Genomic DNA, 18,304 nt, shown 5'->3' on the forward strand with positions numbered 1-18,304 from the left:
GGCAGGTGTTATCAGGTCACTGCATGGCAGGTGTTATCAGGTCACTGCATGGCAGGTGTTATCAGGTCACTGCATGGCAGGTGTCATCAGGTCACTGCATGGCAGGTGTTATCAGGTCACTGCATGGCAGGTGTTATCAGGTCACGGCATGGCAGCAGTTATCAGGTGAACTTTCAGATCAGCCAATCATCGTGGAGGCCTAATTGTCCGTACAAGTCAGCATAGTATAACAAGCAACATATCTGATTTCCGTATACTGAAAAATGAACAGGCAGCTCCGAATGGGAATAATTGTGGTTGCACAATGTTGTGGATATTTTACACCCTGTCCTTTCTTACAGTCAGTGACCTCAGAATTTCCCCAGGTGTGCTTTCATTTCTCCTACAACAAACTGTAGTAAAACTGACTCCTAAAGTGATCCTCCAGTTTGACAAAGCTGAGTTGTTTTAGAAAGCTGACATTGGAGTAGCCCAAAAGCACACAAATCCTGCACTTTCAAATTTTTCTCATTGTCAGATTCTGACAGAAAGGTATCAACTTGAGGGGTATCAAATAGGTGTAAAAGATCTGAGTTTAATTGAGATTGATTTTATCAACATGTTGCCAACACCATGGGCACTCAAGGTGAGATTTGTTCCCCAGTAGGCTGTGGTTGGGCTCAGTGACTGGGTTGATGTTGTGTCGTTGTACCCTGTCAGATCTGGACATTACTTGTAATATTACAGGTTTGTCTTGGCAGTATTATCTTAAAGGTTGCCATGCTGGAATATTGCTGACTGCAGCATTAAACAACAAACAAATGATTGCAGACATGCAATTAAATTCATGTATCTACTAATGCTGTGGCACTATATATTTAAGGTTCTAGTATTTTGCAATTCAATTTCTCTACAATTTGAGTACATCTTGAGTTGGCGACTCCACCATGGTGAAGCTGTTGCTCAAGCATGTCTCTGTGTCGCTTTATGTCTCTTGTAATCTCATATTGCTGTAGTAATTACTGTAGTACAATCCTACCCCTTGTACTCTAGTTTACTATCATTTTATTAATCTATTTAAAATCCGATCTTTTACCTCTGAGGGAGGTGTAGGTGTCTAATTTGTACAAAAGATCTGATTTTAATTTTAATTAATCCAATACAGAAGTGATAGTGTATCACCCGCATTTGTTAAGTGTCATGTATATATATATACTTAGACTTCCACGTAAGGCAATTAAAATGCATGAATTGAATGTTAAGTTGAATTCTCTCACTTTGTTTTCACTTGTAAGGCTATTATTCTGTAATATTTCAAAATCCTAAAGAATCTGAGTCCAGTATTATGATTATGGCAAATGTTTTCATCATATGCACGGTAAGGGTTGGCCAAATTTGGTCTTACATTTCTAGCTGTAAATCTGCTTGGGGATTTTGTTCTCATTTAGAGAGAACTACATTTTAACTCACCTGACTTAAGCCACTGGAATGATGAAACTAAAACTTCACATTCTTGTTCCCACCAATGACACCCCAATTTGTTCAAAATGTTCAAAGTCTCCAAGGCAGCCATATTGAAAAAACCCTTTATGGCCATTTCTTACAAAATTACTGAAATTTGGTACATGTTTAGTTTGTAGTGGCTCTCAGCATACGTAATGTGTGCTGTTTTTTGTGATGTTTTAAATTTTGACCTTGATTTGACCTTGGTACTTCAAACATACTGAAAGCTGAAACTTCCTATGGTCCTGAAATTTGGTATGTGTGTAGTTGGTAGTGGGCTCAACACATGTGTTCCATCTTACGCTAAATCTTATTTTGATCTTGGTTTGACCTTTGCACTTTTAAAATATGCCCTTACATTATCTCAAAATGCATTTTCTCACACTGTAACCATAACATGCTTGTTTCCACCATTGATTCACCACTGAATTTGTTCAACAGGCTCTAATCTGAATTTCAATATGGCCACCACAACAGTTATATTGGAAAAAAAGGTATTGATGGCCACTGCTCAGCAATTTCTGCCCCAAATATAATGTAATGCTCTGAAATTATCTCAAAATGCATTTTCTCTGTAAACATCTGTGACATTGCCAGACTGCAGATCGTTCCCCTCATGGCATCATATCGTTTTCAATCAGTAAGATTTCAATGTTTCTTGTGAAACAGTTCTGTGGCATCGGAAAATTATTATCCTTGAAAGGTTTATGAGGCTCGGAGATGAAACTTGTGTATTGTAACAATGTTCTACAATAGTACATTTATTCTTGCAGATTTAGAATCCTAGTGACTTTGTTACTTGTGTCACACTTTTGTCTTCAGTATTGATGCAGAAGGTACTTGAGTAGCAATACTGGCACCAACTGTTCTTAAATGGCAGTCTGTTGTCATGTTAGACTGTGGACTACTTATTCAGGTGAGCTACTGTGCTACATACTACTGTTTGGACATCTGACACAGTATATGAAACTTAGAATATGTGTAAAACTTAAATACAAATACATGAATGTAATAGATTGTTCTGGATGAAAAGCATTTTACAGTTGAACAGTGATTTTTATTTTGCCTAGCGTACATATACTAATGTGGATGTGTGTCTTATATTGATTGCATTATAGTCTGAAATGAGCTGGCTGTTCCACAATCTGTCTGTGTATCTGGTAGTTACTAGCTGGTTTAGATATCTGTACAAATATGTCTTGGCTTAAACACTCGTAGAGATAATCCTCATCTTGTGTCACCTGGATTCAGAACATCTTACGAGTATGAAGACTTCTTTGTTTTAGTAGTTGGTTCATAAAAGATTGGCCCAAAAATCAGTGTAGGTAGGGGGAATATACTTGACAAAATACCCTCTCTAATGAAGAACAAGATTAAACTTGGCAGAACATCGAAATGATGGTTGGACTCTAGTTTCAGCAGTTTCTGTCCTGTTGGTAGGCACAGATATGTGCAGAGAAACATCAGGGAACATCAATCAGTGTGTCCATCAGGGTATTCATACAGGATACTCACAGGTAGTTACAGGAGGCATCAGTTTCTAAATGGATGGTATTCGTTATGCAAACAGCTGTAACTTACATTAGTTTCATTTTCCTGGGACAACACATTTAATTGTGAATTTTGACCCATTCAAAACATTAAGGATATCATTTCAAATTTTTCTAACTTCAATTAATATGCTGGTTTTGTGAACCAACTAATGAAAAATTAGAATGCCTAAAAATAAGACTGTCAGTTCACAGGCACTGAGAAATCTGTGACAAGCACCTGAAGGCGGATGCCACTTGGTTTCCTGTGTGTCTACGGCATCAGATTTAACCCGATACCCCATCTTTATTGGGTTGTGTACTTTCCAAAAGAAGCAATTCAAGTGTATAGAAACCCGAGATCCTCCTCCAGTATATTTCACAAATGGGCATAATTCCACACACATAATGTCTGTAAATACTTTGAACTAAATTTTGTTGTTCAACCAGTAAAAGTCTGTGCCAAAAATGTCAAATGTTCAAACATGTCTATGGACATCACATTCAGAAGGTTTTAGTAGCTATCTATAGGCTAAACCAGAGCTTACCAGACCGAACATGGTTTTACTAGATTTGGGCATTAGGGTAGTGGCTGAAGTCACAGTTAGTCACAATTAATGACATCTTCCTGATTGACTAAGAAGACTGAGGAAGTATTTCCTTGTCACTATGTCTTCACGATAGGTCAGCCCAAACATTGGTTGACTTTGTATCTCTGATCAACAAATAAAATTAAGAAGCCATGTTAAGCAATAAGTTTTCTTTGTTCCAGGCTAAAATGGCTTTTTGATTATAAATAATTAATTATGTACAAGGTAAGCAATTTCCAAGGTAACTGTAGAGCTTTGAGTTTGATGTTATTTATTTTTATGTGACAACTATGTGTACAGCAGGGGTAGTTGTGTGTGTGACCAGTACGTACACACCGTGTTGGACACGCCGGGTCCATAGACCACAAGAAACTCAGTTTCTTACAGTCATGTTTGTTATGTGTTACTTTTACACTGTTGTAACTGTACCTACTGCCATTAAATGTTCACCATCCTCCCCATGTCTTGTCTCATTGTGGCAGTGCACAGATAGCAATTGAGTGAGTTGGGTTTGAACAGTGTTTCAGTTAATCAGAGTGTCAGTCATGGACACTGATTACTGAAATACTGTTCAAAGCCACTGTCCGCTCCATGTGGGAAAAGCCTGAAGTGATTTAGTGTTAATCTAAGGGATGCAATGCAGCACTGCACAGGGAATAGCAGCGCGCCCTGAATGACTGGGCCTGCCGATGTGTGTACTTATTCCAGTACACAATGTTTTAAGTTGGTGTCAAGCTGAATGTGCTGCATGCACTTATCAGTTCAATAAGTAACTCTGATGTGAATTTGTGAACAGTAACACATGTAACTGTAGCAACACAAACGTACTGTCACTCTGCTTTTAGCACTACAATGTATCATGAACAGCCTTCAAGTCTGGTGAAGCCATGTGGGTGTGCCGGGTGGGTGTGCCATGTGGGTGTGCCGGGTGAGTGCTGTAGCGACAAGGCTGGCAGCAGGCTCTCCATCACATCTTGTAGACCCTGTCCTTTCAATCAAAGACCATAACTCAAGGACAATGTGATATTTTATTTACATGAGAATTTTTTTGTTCCATAAAATGATATTTACACATGATCATGTACAAAACAGACATACAGTATACATAATGAGAAACTAATTTACATAACATGAAACAGTGGAAGCATGGAAGTCATAACTGTATGTGTAGAAACAGTTACAGATGTTTAAAGATTCAAAATAAGTAGATCTCTAATTTCAAGAACCATTACTATAGCCGAGATACAAACCATTACACTTTAGGCATAATAATTAGGCTTTGGGTCTATAATTACACTTGTCCTCAAATATTGATTTTTGAATTTTTTTCAACAAATTATTTTCATGCATAAAATATCATGGAGAGCAAATTGTTAGTGCACCAGTCTTGTGCAGCAATCCAGAGGGAACTAATTGCATTTACACTCAAACTAAAAACAACTCATTGTATTTCTGCAATACAGTTAGTAAATAACAGCTTGAAATAAATGTTTTCATATGTAAATGTAATTTTTAATTACCACAGATTTTTCAAATAGTGATGCTGTCACATGGGGCTATATTAGTAGCATCTATGCGTGTACAAATATTTCACGTACATCCAGGCCTAACGATAATGTCGAAGCGAAAACCTGCGTATTGGTACTATTAACATTACTCTTTTTCGCATGAAATTACTCTTTTTTAACCCAAAGCTTCAATCTTGGTCAGCATCTCTCTGATAAGAACCCCAGCACCATAAAGCTGTCACTCTGCTTCCACTGAAACATCGCCATCTAAATTAGTTCCTTTGAACCTGATTAAAGAAAAATACTTTTCTTTTCATTTGAAAAAAAATAACCAAGAAAGGTTCTTAGACTAGTCATTAGTGTAATAATCATAAATACAATGAAAATTCTACTACTTCATATATTCGATAAATAAGCTGAATAGCAAAACACATTCTGGTAATTGAAAACCTAACTTTAAACAAAGCCTGACATAAAATTACTACAATACAAACCAATACATGATAACACAACAAATACACTGTCATTAACAATGAGAGACATTCAGTTAAACTCTTTTCTTAAATCCATGGCAACACAAATAGTATGAAGACGATCCAGTGATTTGTCATGACAAAATGGATTTCGACAATGATTCATACACTTTAATGGCAAAAAATATATACATATGTGAGATGTTTAATTTAAAGATGTAATGACATAGCTGAATGCTGGAATGTACAAGTACATGGTTCAACCATTCTCCACTCAACACTCACTTGTCACTTGACAATGATTCACACAAATATAATTTGCAGGCAAGCAAACAAAATAATTTTGATCAGGCATATTTTATTATATTGTTTATGAGATAAGGTATTTTAGAATGTTTCCATTCTGTGATAAAATGTACAACCTACATGTCCACACACCAGACTAAAGACAATACAAATAGGTGACAATGGATTCTCTACAGCTGTTCTCGCATTAACCAGGAAAGAAATTCATTCCTGATGCATGTTTTACTTTCTTATTGCCCATGACAATATAATCATTTCAACCAAATACTTATTTCTGATCTCATAGCCACAAGGTGTCAGCAGACAATTATAAATCACGCACCAAAAATGTTTTTAAATAGATCACTAAACCTTGGCACATTTATGATTATTATAAGAAAATAAAATACAGTAAGAGAACTGATCAAAGAAATCTATGTATGCAACTAAAAGATGAAAATAAAATTATGTATGAAAGTTTGAGAAAACAATAAGCTGCAGTTTCCATGAAATATATTTACAAGTCCCATCACGTGACAAACACCGCCATACTAGTGGTACATAATGTTTGTTTGTTGTTTAACGCCGCATTCAGCAATATTTCAGCTACATGACGATGGTCTGTAAATAATCGAGTCTGGACCAGTGATTGATGTCATGAGCATCGATCCATACAATTGGAATAAGATGACAGGCATCAACCAAGTCAGTGAGTCTGACCACCCGATCCTGTTAGTCGCCTCTTACAACAAGCATGGGTTGCTGAAGACCTGTTCTACCCGTATCTTCACGGGTCTGGTACACCATGAGTAAACCTCATGCACAATTTATGAAAAATATTTTTCTTCCCACGATTGTCTATGAAATAAAAAGTAAGATTGTGTGATAAAAATACAAGCCTGACGACATCATCAAACACCGACAATGCGCTGTTATTTAATATACTTAGGTCAACACTTGTTGCTATGACAACACAATCACCAGCATTCAAATGTGTCACCAGAAATCAGTGTTTACAATACAATGTTCTGTGCAAATAAAAAGAAGCATCAAGCTGAAGCAGTTAAGTATTCAATCTGTCCACCTTCACTGACATGTCCTCCACAAGGAGGAACACAGGAGGACATTATACAACACACTAGCAACACTTCTAGAAAAGTCCCCACATCCCGATGCTATCATCATTTCTGGAATAAACTATTTCTTGTTCAACTTAAACATAACTTGATCAGGAAAATATAGTCTGAATTTTTTATTCTTAATGAAAAGTAACTGAAATCATGTGTACATATAAATCTATTCTATTCTCCATATTAAGCGCCCACGACCAGCTTCTAGACCAATCTGTAAAAAGTAATCTTAAGCGCCCCCAAATGATGATCTACATTTTCTTTTGTATATTACACATTGTTTTAACAGAAACAGAAGCAGTAGCAGGGGTATATCACTGGGTCGTAACTATTAATATCACAATCTATTTTGTTTCTCCAACAACTAGGATATTTACAGTGTAACCCAACCTTGTCAGCACTCAATACAATTTGATTGCCACACATTTCAAGGTGAATGTACAACCAACAGTCACAAAGAATGCCATCAGTGTAGTGGTGTGAGGTCCGGCCCCGCTCCTTGCATGACTACCACACTGTAGGTGTCACCGTAGTCTACCTCGTGCATGTATTGGTCAGCGCCATCCTATGTGTCCATATCACAGAGGTGAGCGTGGAGTGCCAATCAACTCTAGCTACATTGGCCATGAAAGCGACATACTCACACAATTATGTGACAATTCAAAGCCCTGAACCAAGGCTTGCTCTTGTCTCTTCAGACGGAATCGTCCAACCTCAGCACGGCACCACGGTGTGGCTATACATATCATGATACTTGAGCTGCAATACTCTTTTCGCACTGTTTTAGCTTGAAATTGGTCATGTTCAATGTGACCCTCCCTGTTAAAGACATTGTTGCTATCAAGCAGTTTGTGTTTTACTTGCAGGACCAGTTAACTTAGTTTGTTCTGATTTATGCACTGAAGATTTCGCACCTTGTTTCATGATAAGTGGTAACATAACAAAGGCCACACACATATTGGCGGGTCTTCAGAGCTTATTCCTTACTGAGACAAACACAGACTACTACGCAGTAAGTGAACACCAGTATCTATAGTACACCAGTATCTATAGTACACCAGTATCTATAGTACACCAGTATCCATAGTACACCAGTATCGATAGTACACCAGTATCTATAGTACACCAGTATCTATAGTACCCCAGTATATATAGTACACCAGTATCCATAGTACACCAGTATCCATAGTACCCCAGTATCTATAGTACACCAGTATCTATAGTACACCAGTATCCATAGTACACCAGTATCCATAGTACACCAGTATCCATAGTACCCCAGTATCTATAGTACACCAGTATCCATAGTACACCAGTATCTATAGTACACCAGTATCTATAGTACACCAGTATCTATAGTACTCCAGTATCTAAAGTACACCAGTATCTATAGTACACCAGTATCTATAGTACACCAGTATCTATAGTACACCAGTATCTATAGTACTCCAGTATCTATAGTACTCCAGTATCTATAGTACACCAGTATCTATAGTACACCAGTATCTATAGTACACCAGTATCTATAGTACACCAGTATCTATAGTACACCAGTATCCATAGTACTCCAGTATCCATAGTACTCCAGTATCTATATTACACCAGTATCTATATTACACCAGTATCTATAGTGCCCCAGTATCTATAGTACACCAGTATCTATAGTACCCCAGTATCTATAGTACACCAGTATCTATAGTACACCAGTATCTATAGTACCCCAGTATCTATAGTACACCAGTATCCATAGTACTCCAGTATCCATATTACACCAGTATCCATAGTACCCCAGTATCTATAGTACACCAGTATCTATAGTACACCAGTATCTATAGTACACCAGTATCTATAGTACACCAGTATCTATAGTACACCAGTATCTATAGTACCCCAGTATCTATAGTACCCCAGTATCTATAGTACACCAGTATCTATAGTACCCCAGTATCTATAGTACCCCAGTATCTATAGTACACCAGTATCTATAGTACCCCAGTATCTATAGTACACCAGTATCTATAGTACACCAGTATCTATAGTACCCCAGTATCTATAGTACCCCAGTATCTATAGTACCCCAGTATCCATAGTACACCAGTATCTATAGTACCCCAGTATCTATAGTACTCCAGTATCTATAGTACACCAGTATCTATAGATGTAGTCAAGATAATATGTGGCAAGAACATTTTAGAAGTCAAGTACATTCTTCCACAGGTGATGGTTTGGCAAGATGGCCATGTCACAACTTCACCTCAGCAGGGAATACATCTTCCCGAGGCAAGAGAGTTAACTGACTTTAATAGTACAGTTGCCAGCCTTGCCGATCTAGGCTGGAATTCCTGGGCTCGATTGTAGCGCCACCAGTGGTTATTACGAGTTAATAAGCCTCTCCTATGGACCAATCGGATTCCATCACCATCAATTGTTTCAAACAAAATGGCTGTGCCCAGTCAAGATGATCTGATCGATAATCAAGATCTATATTGAGATAAAACGGATCTTACATTGTGAAGTGCACCAAATCATGTGAGCACCTTGCTTAAAAACATGAAAAGGTTTGGAAAATATCTCACTACAAGCAATCTCTAGTTTACCATCACTATATATGGCAGGCATCCTCAATGTTGACTTGTAGCAAGGTGATGAGGTGAGCTGAAGGAATACAGCATCCCTTATCTTCTGTTGGTTGTATCATCACGACAATAAGAAAGTGAAAGTTTTCATCATTGAGTATTTGTGTGCCACTGAATTGCACAAAAGGGTGCAGCCTTTACTTGACACACCGACCGCCACACTTACACCAACACAGGTGACAACACAACGACGACTACACCTCTACTTCTAAGTGGTCCCCCTACAAGATTGGAATGTTCTAGGAAGATATGGAACTTGAGAAAACTTATTGTCAGTTATCATTAGTCATAGATGTCTAGTAGAATCAAAAACAGATTATTACCATAAGGCCACACTCTTTTAATTTTATGTTTCACGGAATTATTCCAGCTTTCCACACAAGGTCAGTCCAAAATAAAATAAAATAAATGTCATTTATTCATTTATTTCTATGAATGTCATTCTGATGTGGAGTTAAAACTGCAGGTGGCCTCTTAAATCCCTGATAGGGATGTAGACATGGAATTCATATATAACATTTAATATTGCAGAAGAGGGTCTATATTACTAGCGGGAGACATAATGACGATAAACATCTTAATGTTTAATTCATTTCTTAGACTGGTCAATTTTCAGAAGGGGCGGCAGGCCTGTGAAATGGAAAAATAAAAAATGTGTGGCCAAAAGCATATTTCTGATCTGAATCATAGAAGCCCGACTTTTGAAACAGTCCTGATCTGGGCTAACTGTCTGCTCCTCCCCGCCTGGTGCCTGACGGCAGCTGTAGTCCCAGGACTGCCAGATTCCACAGGGTCACTTCAAGCATGGCAGAGGTCCACAATCACCCAGCACAGAACATCCAACACAGTTGTCAGACCCCGGCCACTGCATGGCTAGCACACTGCACCAGGTAAGCGGGAGCCAGTCTACCAGCTGGGGACCAGCTCGTCATTGGTGAATGCTTGAATGTGTCATCTATTCACATGCAGCTTTCATCTTCTTGGTTAGTGATTTTCTTGGGTCCATGGTCAAAATATCAGAAAAGTAAAAGTAGACAAAACATTCTTATTAAGAGCTACCAAAACTTTCAGCATACTCAGGAGAGTGAAGTAAAAAAAGAAATAAGAGAATAGAGTGCAAAAAAAGGCACAAAAGTTGTATTTCACTTCTAAATTGAGCTACCTTGGGTTTTTCTTCTAACTAGTAAATTTGTTCACTAACTCGAATAATATTAACATATATATATTTAAATTGTTAACTTAGGCCAAACTTATGAATTATCGACAATATTGTGAATAATAATAATGTAATCATACCTCAACACACTAAGCATGCCAAGTGACCTTCAGGGTGACCTTTGAGAATTAAAGCTTCACAGTTCCTCTGAACTTACATCTGATGGCTAGAGAGTTTTACAATAGGCTTACAGCCTACAACAAATTTGGTTCATAAACTGTTTAAACATCACTGAGTCATAAACATTGTTAAGGAAATATAGATTGCAACATGTGACCTTGGCAATCAAGATGACCTTGACCCATCATGACAACCTCAGTGGAGAACTAAAGTGAGTTGGTGATGACCTTGACCTAGTTTCAATACGTGTAATATCTATTAGATGTTGGGTGTGTGAACAGTATATCCGACTGCTCATTGATAAAGTACACGATGACAAAAGACACCAACATGATCACAACCCCAAGGCTCAAAGTTGTTGTCTGAAACAGAAAATGTTCAAGCAATAAGAAGTATGTTTACACAGTCTTGCTGGGAAGGACCAGAAAGATGATATGGTTCCAGTACAATCAAGTCACATGGTCAAGATATGATGATAAGAACAGCGTACTGTTTTGTTCACAATCGTTAACACTGTATGACATTCAACATACACCACACTTTAATATTAATCTCTTAGTATATTTTCGTCAGTTAATACAAAACTAAATGAATAATATGTAATAATACTCAGTGCTATCCTATAAATTAATTTCATTTCTTTTCATTGTTATTTCATCAAAGGTGAAGGTCACCCACATTTTTAAGACGCATCCTATATGATAAAAAAGCAAACATATATTTTCATGATCAAAATGTTCACAGGTTTTAATGTTTAGAAAAACACTGATATGCACAAATTCTGAACAAATTAAACACAATAAGAACTCCCTGAAAAAAATGAACCATATGTAATATTGGCAAGAAAGAGTATATTTAGGATTATATAAAAGTTTTTTCCGACACACTGCTCTGTAGGCAGAGACAGACACACTGCTCTGTAGGCAGAGAGACAGACGTGACAAAGCCAGCTCGTTTGAAAGGCATTATAGAGATGGACCTGATGAGGTGAGTGACGAACAGTCAGGTCATAGGTCAGCAATAGTAGGACACACGTTCTAATCTTACAGTTCACAACCCAAACAACATGACAAGGTTACTAAAACATAAAGTGTCTAGGTCAATGAGTTCTAAACTGCAAATGTAAGTTGTGTTGTAAGGTTGGCTTAGTTGGAAAAAACTGATTCTGTTTCCATTGCAAGATGTTAGACATGTTAACTGTAACACAGAGAAGGCTATGATCTTAGTATGTGTCTGTAGTGGCAGTGGGCAATACCAGAAATCAGGAACTTAGTGCATCACCAAATTAATGTCAGTAGCCCTTCCCTTGAACCGGAACAACTAATCAGCCATCGCAAACACCTAGAGTGTGAGGCTAAGAATTCCACAACATTGAATGGGGACAGCAGCTTGTTCTTATCATCATATTTACACAATAACAATAACTACTTCAGGCTGAAGCTACATACTGTCTGATAGTCACAATTCTAGCTTTGTCAGCCTTACATCTCATTCATCACCTTTATAAATTGAGTTTGACAGAACATTTCAAGGTAAACTATGCATCAGAACTTATTAACTACACACACACGTGGCTTATCAGGTCCAATAATGCTAATCCATAACGTACGCTGAGTACGTAACAAGTAGTCCAAGAGACAACACTATCATGAGGCTGGCAATACGTGAAAATGCCCAACTTATCACATGATCTGATATGCATGTTATTTGACAAGATTGGACAAATGTTCTATATAGAAATGTATTTTGTCAATGATCTTCGTCTGAAAAACATAGAAAACAGTTCCTGCATTTGAAATTTCACTCTTGTGAAATATATATTTTATATTCAGAGGCTATGAATGATATTTCATCACTAAATACATAATGAACAAGAAGTACTCGAATATACCAATAAACAAAATGTAGGCAATAGGACACGTTAACTGGGACACACAGATGATTCCCCCACACCTTGCTCAAACTACACCAGCTAGAGCTAGCTAAAATAAATTCTACAGAACTAAATCCATTCCACCGACTATACAAACTGTGCCTGCCTTGCTGCTAAACAACAGACAACTGTCACAACACAACATCTAAAGCTTCCCAAAGTCTGGAGCAAGTCAGACTGTCAGCGTGAGTTGCATCAGTCTATTATACTCAGCTTGTTCTTCATCAACACCAAACAAGGACAATGACTTTGGATATTGTCTTCCATTCTGTGTTAAATGTTCAATAAAATTTGGAAATTATTGACAAAAGAAACATCTTGTCATGGCCTGCTTGTAACTGATAATCTCATATATATATAATTTTCATCTTAAATTTGTTATGGAAGACGTGATTTATTTTAAAAAATATATCTTATGTCCAGAAAAAAAGTAGCCCAGTCTGACTGATCCTGATCAGAGAAAAAACCAGCATGCTGTTAGTAAAAGCAAGAACATGTCTGTAGGTGGTCAAATAACATGCAAAAGATTCACTCGTGGCCATTACAAGAGTGATATATTTTACACTTCATTTCCACGAGACTACTATCTAAGGGAGACAACTGCCACTCATGGCCGACACCACATACAGACTTCAGAATCGTAGAGTGGCTTTGTTGTGGTACATCCTCATTAAGCTGGACTTCCCATATAGGGAATATACAATGACTCCCTTGATACTCATCCCACCCAACAAATATACAATCACTATCTACTACCTGTTGCCAACTATTGAAACGTTTAGCCTTTGCGTTTGGGGAGATCCCAAACAAACATATCAATAAAGGGGAAGATACACATATCACTACATCAACCATTAGGATGATGCCACGCTGTTGTTGCACCTATTGGTCATTGTGCCAAATTATAGAGAAATAATACACCAACTATAACATGGTTTAAGTCGGAGAAATAACTTGAATCTTATGCTTCTGGGAGTAGAATCAACTAGCCACTGTGGGGATCCTTCCTTCTACTTCTGGATACACCAGATCAGAGGGACTTCTCCTTCACAGCCTCTGGAGGTGTAGCTAATGGTAAAATAGTCATATTGAAAGTATGTGTGTCATGCAGACCAAGTAACCATGGGATGATGGAACACCAATGTTTGCCCTCTGTTACCTGATCTGCCACACAACGTACAGCACACAGCACACAGCACACGGGTTGTCACAGTACCCTACAAGTTCCCTGATCTACCACACAACGTACAGCACACAGCACACACATTGTCACAGCACACACATTGTCACAGTACCCTACAAGTTCCCTGATGTACCACACAACGTACAGCACACAGCACACACGTTGTCACAGTACCCTGCAGGTTCCCTGATCTACGACACAACGTACAGCACACAGCACACGCATTGTCACAGTACCCTACAAGTTCCCTGATCTACCACACAACGTACAGCACACAGCACACAGGTTGTCATAGTACCCTACAAGTTCCCTGATGTACCACACAACGTACAGCACACAGCACACAGCACACAGGTTGTCATAGTACCCTACAAGTTCCCTGATCTACCACACAACGTACAGCACACAGCACACTGCACACACATTGTCATAGTACTCTACAAGTTCCCTGATCTGCCACACAACGTACAGCACACAGCACACGCATTGTCACAGTACCCTACAAGTTCCCTGATCTGCCACACAACGTACAGCACACAGCACACGCATTGTCACAGTACCCTACAAGTTCCCTGATCTACCACACAACGTACAGCACACAGCACACAGGTTGTCATAGTACCCTACAAGTTCCCTGATGTACCACACAACGTACAGCACACAGCACACAGCACACAGGTTGTCATAGTACCCTACAAGTTCCCTGATCTGCCACACAACGTACAGCACACAGCACACTGCACACACATTGTCATAGTACTCTACAAGTTCCCTGATCTGCCACACAACGTACAGCACACAGCACACGCATTGTCACAGTACCCCGCACGTTCCCTGATCTGCCACACAACATACAGCACACTGCACACGAAAGGGTTAATACATGTGCACAGTTCCTGGTGTCAAGTATTCAGGTGTCATGACTCCTGGTGTCAAGTATTCAGGTGTCATGACTCATAGTGTCAAGTATTTAGGTGTCATGACTCCTAGTGACAAGTATTCAGGTGTCATGACTCCTAGTGTCAAGTATTCAGCTGTCATTACTCCTAGTGTCAAGTATTCAGGTGTCATGACTCCTAGTGTCAGGTATTTAGGTGTCATGACTCCTATTGTCAAGTATTCAGGTGTCATGGCTCCTAGTGTCAAGTATTCAGGTGTCATGGTTCCTGGTGTCAAGTATTCAGGTGTCATGGCTCTTAGTGTCAAGAATTCAGGTGTCATGGGTCCTGGTGTCAAGTATTCAGGTGTCATGGGTCCTGGTGTCAAGAATTCAGGTGTCATGGGTCCTGGTGTCAAGTATTCAGGTGTCATGACTCCAAGTGTCAAGTATTTAGGTGTCATGACCCCTTGTGTCAAGTATTCAGGTGTCATGGCTCCTAGTGTCAAGTATTCAGGTGTCATGGCTCCAGGTGTCATGACTCCAAGTGTCAGGTATTTAGGTGTCATGACTCCTAGTGTCAAGTATTTAGGTTCATGACTCCTAGTGTCAAGTATTCAGGCGTCATGACTCCTGGTGTCAAGAATTCAGGTGTCATGGGTCCTGGTGTCAAGTATTCAGGTGTCATGACTCCTAGTGTCAAGTGTTTAGGTGTCATGACTCCTAGTGTCAAGTATTCAGGTGTCATGGCTCCTGGTGTCAAGTATTCAGGTGTCATTGTTCCTGGTGTCAAGTATTCAGGTGTCATGACTCCTAGTGTCAAGTATTCAGGTGTCATGACTCCTAGTGTCAAGAATTCAGGTGTCATGGCTCCTAGTGTCAAGTATTCAGGTGTCATGACTCCTAGTGTCAAGTATTTAGGTGTCATGACTCCTAGTGTCAAGTATTTAGGTGTCATGACTCCTAGTGTCAAGAATTCAGGTGTCAAGTATTCAGGTGTCATGACTCCTAGTGTCAGGTATTTAGGTGTCATGACTCCTAGTGTCAAGTATTTAGGTGTCATGACTCCTAGTGTCAAGTATTTAGGTGTCATGGCTCCTGGTGTCAAGTATTCAGGTGTCATGACTCCTGGTGTCAAGTATTCAGGTGATGTCACAGAGTAGCTGGGCATCTACAGGACTCCTACAGATCACGGTTTAGTTCACTGAGCCTGTGACTATCAAAAGCATCAGCATCATCAGCATCATAAATAAGTAAATATGAAACCTACATCCTCAACAGTGAAAAATAAGAACAATGGTATACTGTTAATTATGTTGCAAGGATGACAATTCAACTTTACATAATAAGGTTTAATTCTTGAAAACATACCCCAAACTACTTTGCAGTTATTGAGGAATGGGAATCATTTCCATTGCCTAGTGGTAGAGCGTCTGTTCGGAGAGCAGTGGTTTCATACCAAAAGACATTACAAAACACAAACACACACACACGCACGTCGCTATATAAAGTGTAGTAATCTTGGACGCGACAGGAAACCCGATTTCACCTCACCTCATAAGGAATGGGGAAGAGAATAAGTTTCCAGATGGCAACAGATGCTGAATAATGTGAAAAGACTTGGACAAGACTTCCCAAAATTAAAAAATTAGAAAAGATTTTAAAAAGCTTTACTGAACTATATTAAGTGAACTACAGTGCAGTACTTGGCAGTTGAAGGTTAAATTGATAAGGAAGCCATGCTGAGAATGTACCCAGTCACCACAAGGTCTACGGTTCTGGAGACATCATCGCTCGGGCTTACATTATATTCTTTCATCAACTTTGTGGCGTCTGGCTCGAGCCAGTGCTAAATATTACATCTGCGCTCCCGTTGACAAAATATACTACTATCATTGAGACTAGTAGAATGGCTATCCCAACACAAAGGGTTAAAACCTGAAAGCAAAGTAGTTGTCATGAAAATATTATCCCATAAAGTGTTTTTTTAAATATTTCACATGGCATACTGAATATATCTGATATAGCAGCTTCTATTTGAAGAAAATCTTCACCATGCTTGTTAAGGTTTGGTGAATTGGAAAAGTGCATGATTTCAAATACCAAGTTATTGCCAAAGTCACCCAAAGCAAGTCATGGAATCCAATTTTGATTTTATTGTTGTCATGGAAACACCACCATATGATGAAATTACTAAAGTGTTTTAAAACTCCCACAGCATGTTATAACGAATTCATTTCCAGGACAAACATGTATTGAATGAAACCTTACACATCAAGAGCTGGACACTTTTCTCAACTTATATATGCTACGAGTTAACACAGCACTACAAAACAGCTTAATTCAATATAATGAAAGCAGAATGACACAAACTGATACTTAGTGGTAGGTATAGGTTACATGGTAACCATGGCAACAGCAAATATACAATGCAGATACCATAGACAAGTTGAAGCTGAGCAGGTGTGTGAATCTGTTACGATGATACATAAAATCCAATCTTGTGCCCACATAAGATAGTTATGACGATGATGAGTACAAGGAAATTGACAGTATAGATATACGTGATTAACAAGACCACTAGACAGTTAACAGACATTACATTTATGAGTCTTCCTATATATACATGATTCAAATTCAAATCATAGGTCACCGAGGCTCTAAGTCATCATAGTTTCCCATGAAGGATACACATAAAACATTGTGGAAGCTACAGCCACCAGACGTACAGTGAAGACTTCTGATGCATTAACAGCTGCTGTTGTTCTCTACAGAAACCAGGAGGGGGTACAGCAAACCCTTCACCTGGGCTCTTCATACACCACACATGCTTTACTCTCTATCCACAGGGATTGTTTCACAAACTGTTCTAGAAATATTCCTAGTCTTTTCTGAGAAAGCCTACTTTCAAAGATCAGTGTTTTGGGAGTTGTCACTGAAGTTAACCACACTACACCATCTTCCCTTTGAGTTGTCACTGAAGTTAACCACACTACACCTTCTTCCCTTTGTGTTGTCACTGAAGTTAACCACACTACACCTTCTTCCCTTTGTGTTGTCACTGAAGTTAACCACACTACACCTTCTTCCCTTTGTGTTGTCACTGAAGTTAACCACACTACACTACACCTTCTTCCCTTTGTGTTGTCACTGAAGTTAACCACACTACACCTTCTTCCCTTTGTGTTGTCACTGAAGTTAACCACACTACACCTTCTTCCCTTTGTGTTGTCACTGAAGTTAACCACACTACACCTTCTTCCCTTTGTGTTGTCACTGAAGTTAACCACACTACACCTTCTTCCCTTTGTGTTGTCACTGAAGTTAACCACACTACACCAT

At 38.8% G+C, this 18,304-nt stretch overlaps 3 protein-coding genes across 3 annotated transcripts in view; 2 read left to right on the plus strand and 1 right to left on the minus strand.

Annotated features, from left to right (window-relative positions):
- Positions 1–8,993: 8,993 nt before the first annotated feature.
- LOC139458333 (nicastrin-like) overlaps positions 8,994–18,304 on the minus strand; it is a 34,374-nt gene continuing 25,063 nt past the window's right edge. Inside the window, exon 15 of the mRNA XM_071239722.1 lies at positions 8,994–11,331. Coding sequence (XP_071095823.1) covers positions 11,209–11,331 — 123 coding nt within the window. The 3' untranslated portion in view covers positions 8,994–11,208. The remainder of the gene's footprint in view (positions 11,332–18,304) is intronic.
- LOC139458000 (lamprin 1.8-10-like) lies at positions 14,969–15,554 on the plus strand. Its single transcript, XM_071239321.1, has 3 exons — positions 14,969–15,269; positions 15,300–15,494; positions 15,541–15,554. Exons 1-3 carry the CDS (start codon positions 14,969–14,971, stop codon positions 15,552–15,554), a joined length of 510 nt encoding a protein of 169 aa, XP_071095422.1.
- LOC139457762 (glutamine-rich protein 2-like) lies at positions 15,559–16,125 on the plus strand. Its single transcript, XM_071239116.1, has 2 exons — positions 15,559–15,868; positions 15,944–16,125. The coding sequence occupies exons 1-2, from the start codon at positions 15,559–15,561 to the stop codon at positions 16,123–16,125; spliced, it is 492 nt and encodes a 163-aa protein (XP_071095217.1).

The sequence above is a fragment of the Haliotis cracherodii genome, unplaced genomic scaffold (assembly GCF_022045235.1).
Source record: "Haliotis cracherodii isolate W230 unplaced genomic scaffold, xgHalCrac1.p SCAF_12, whole genome shotgun sequence".
In the NCBI taxonomy this organism is placed as follows: domain Eukaryota; kingdom Metazoa; phylum Mollusca; class Gastropoda; order Lepetellida; family Haliotidae; genus Haliotis; species Haliotis cracherodii.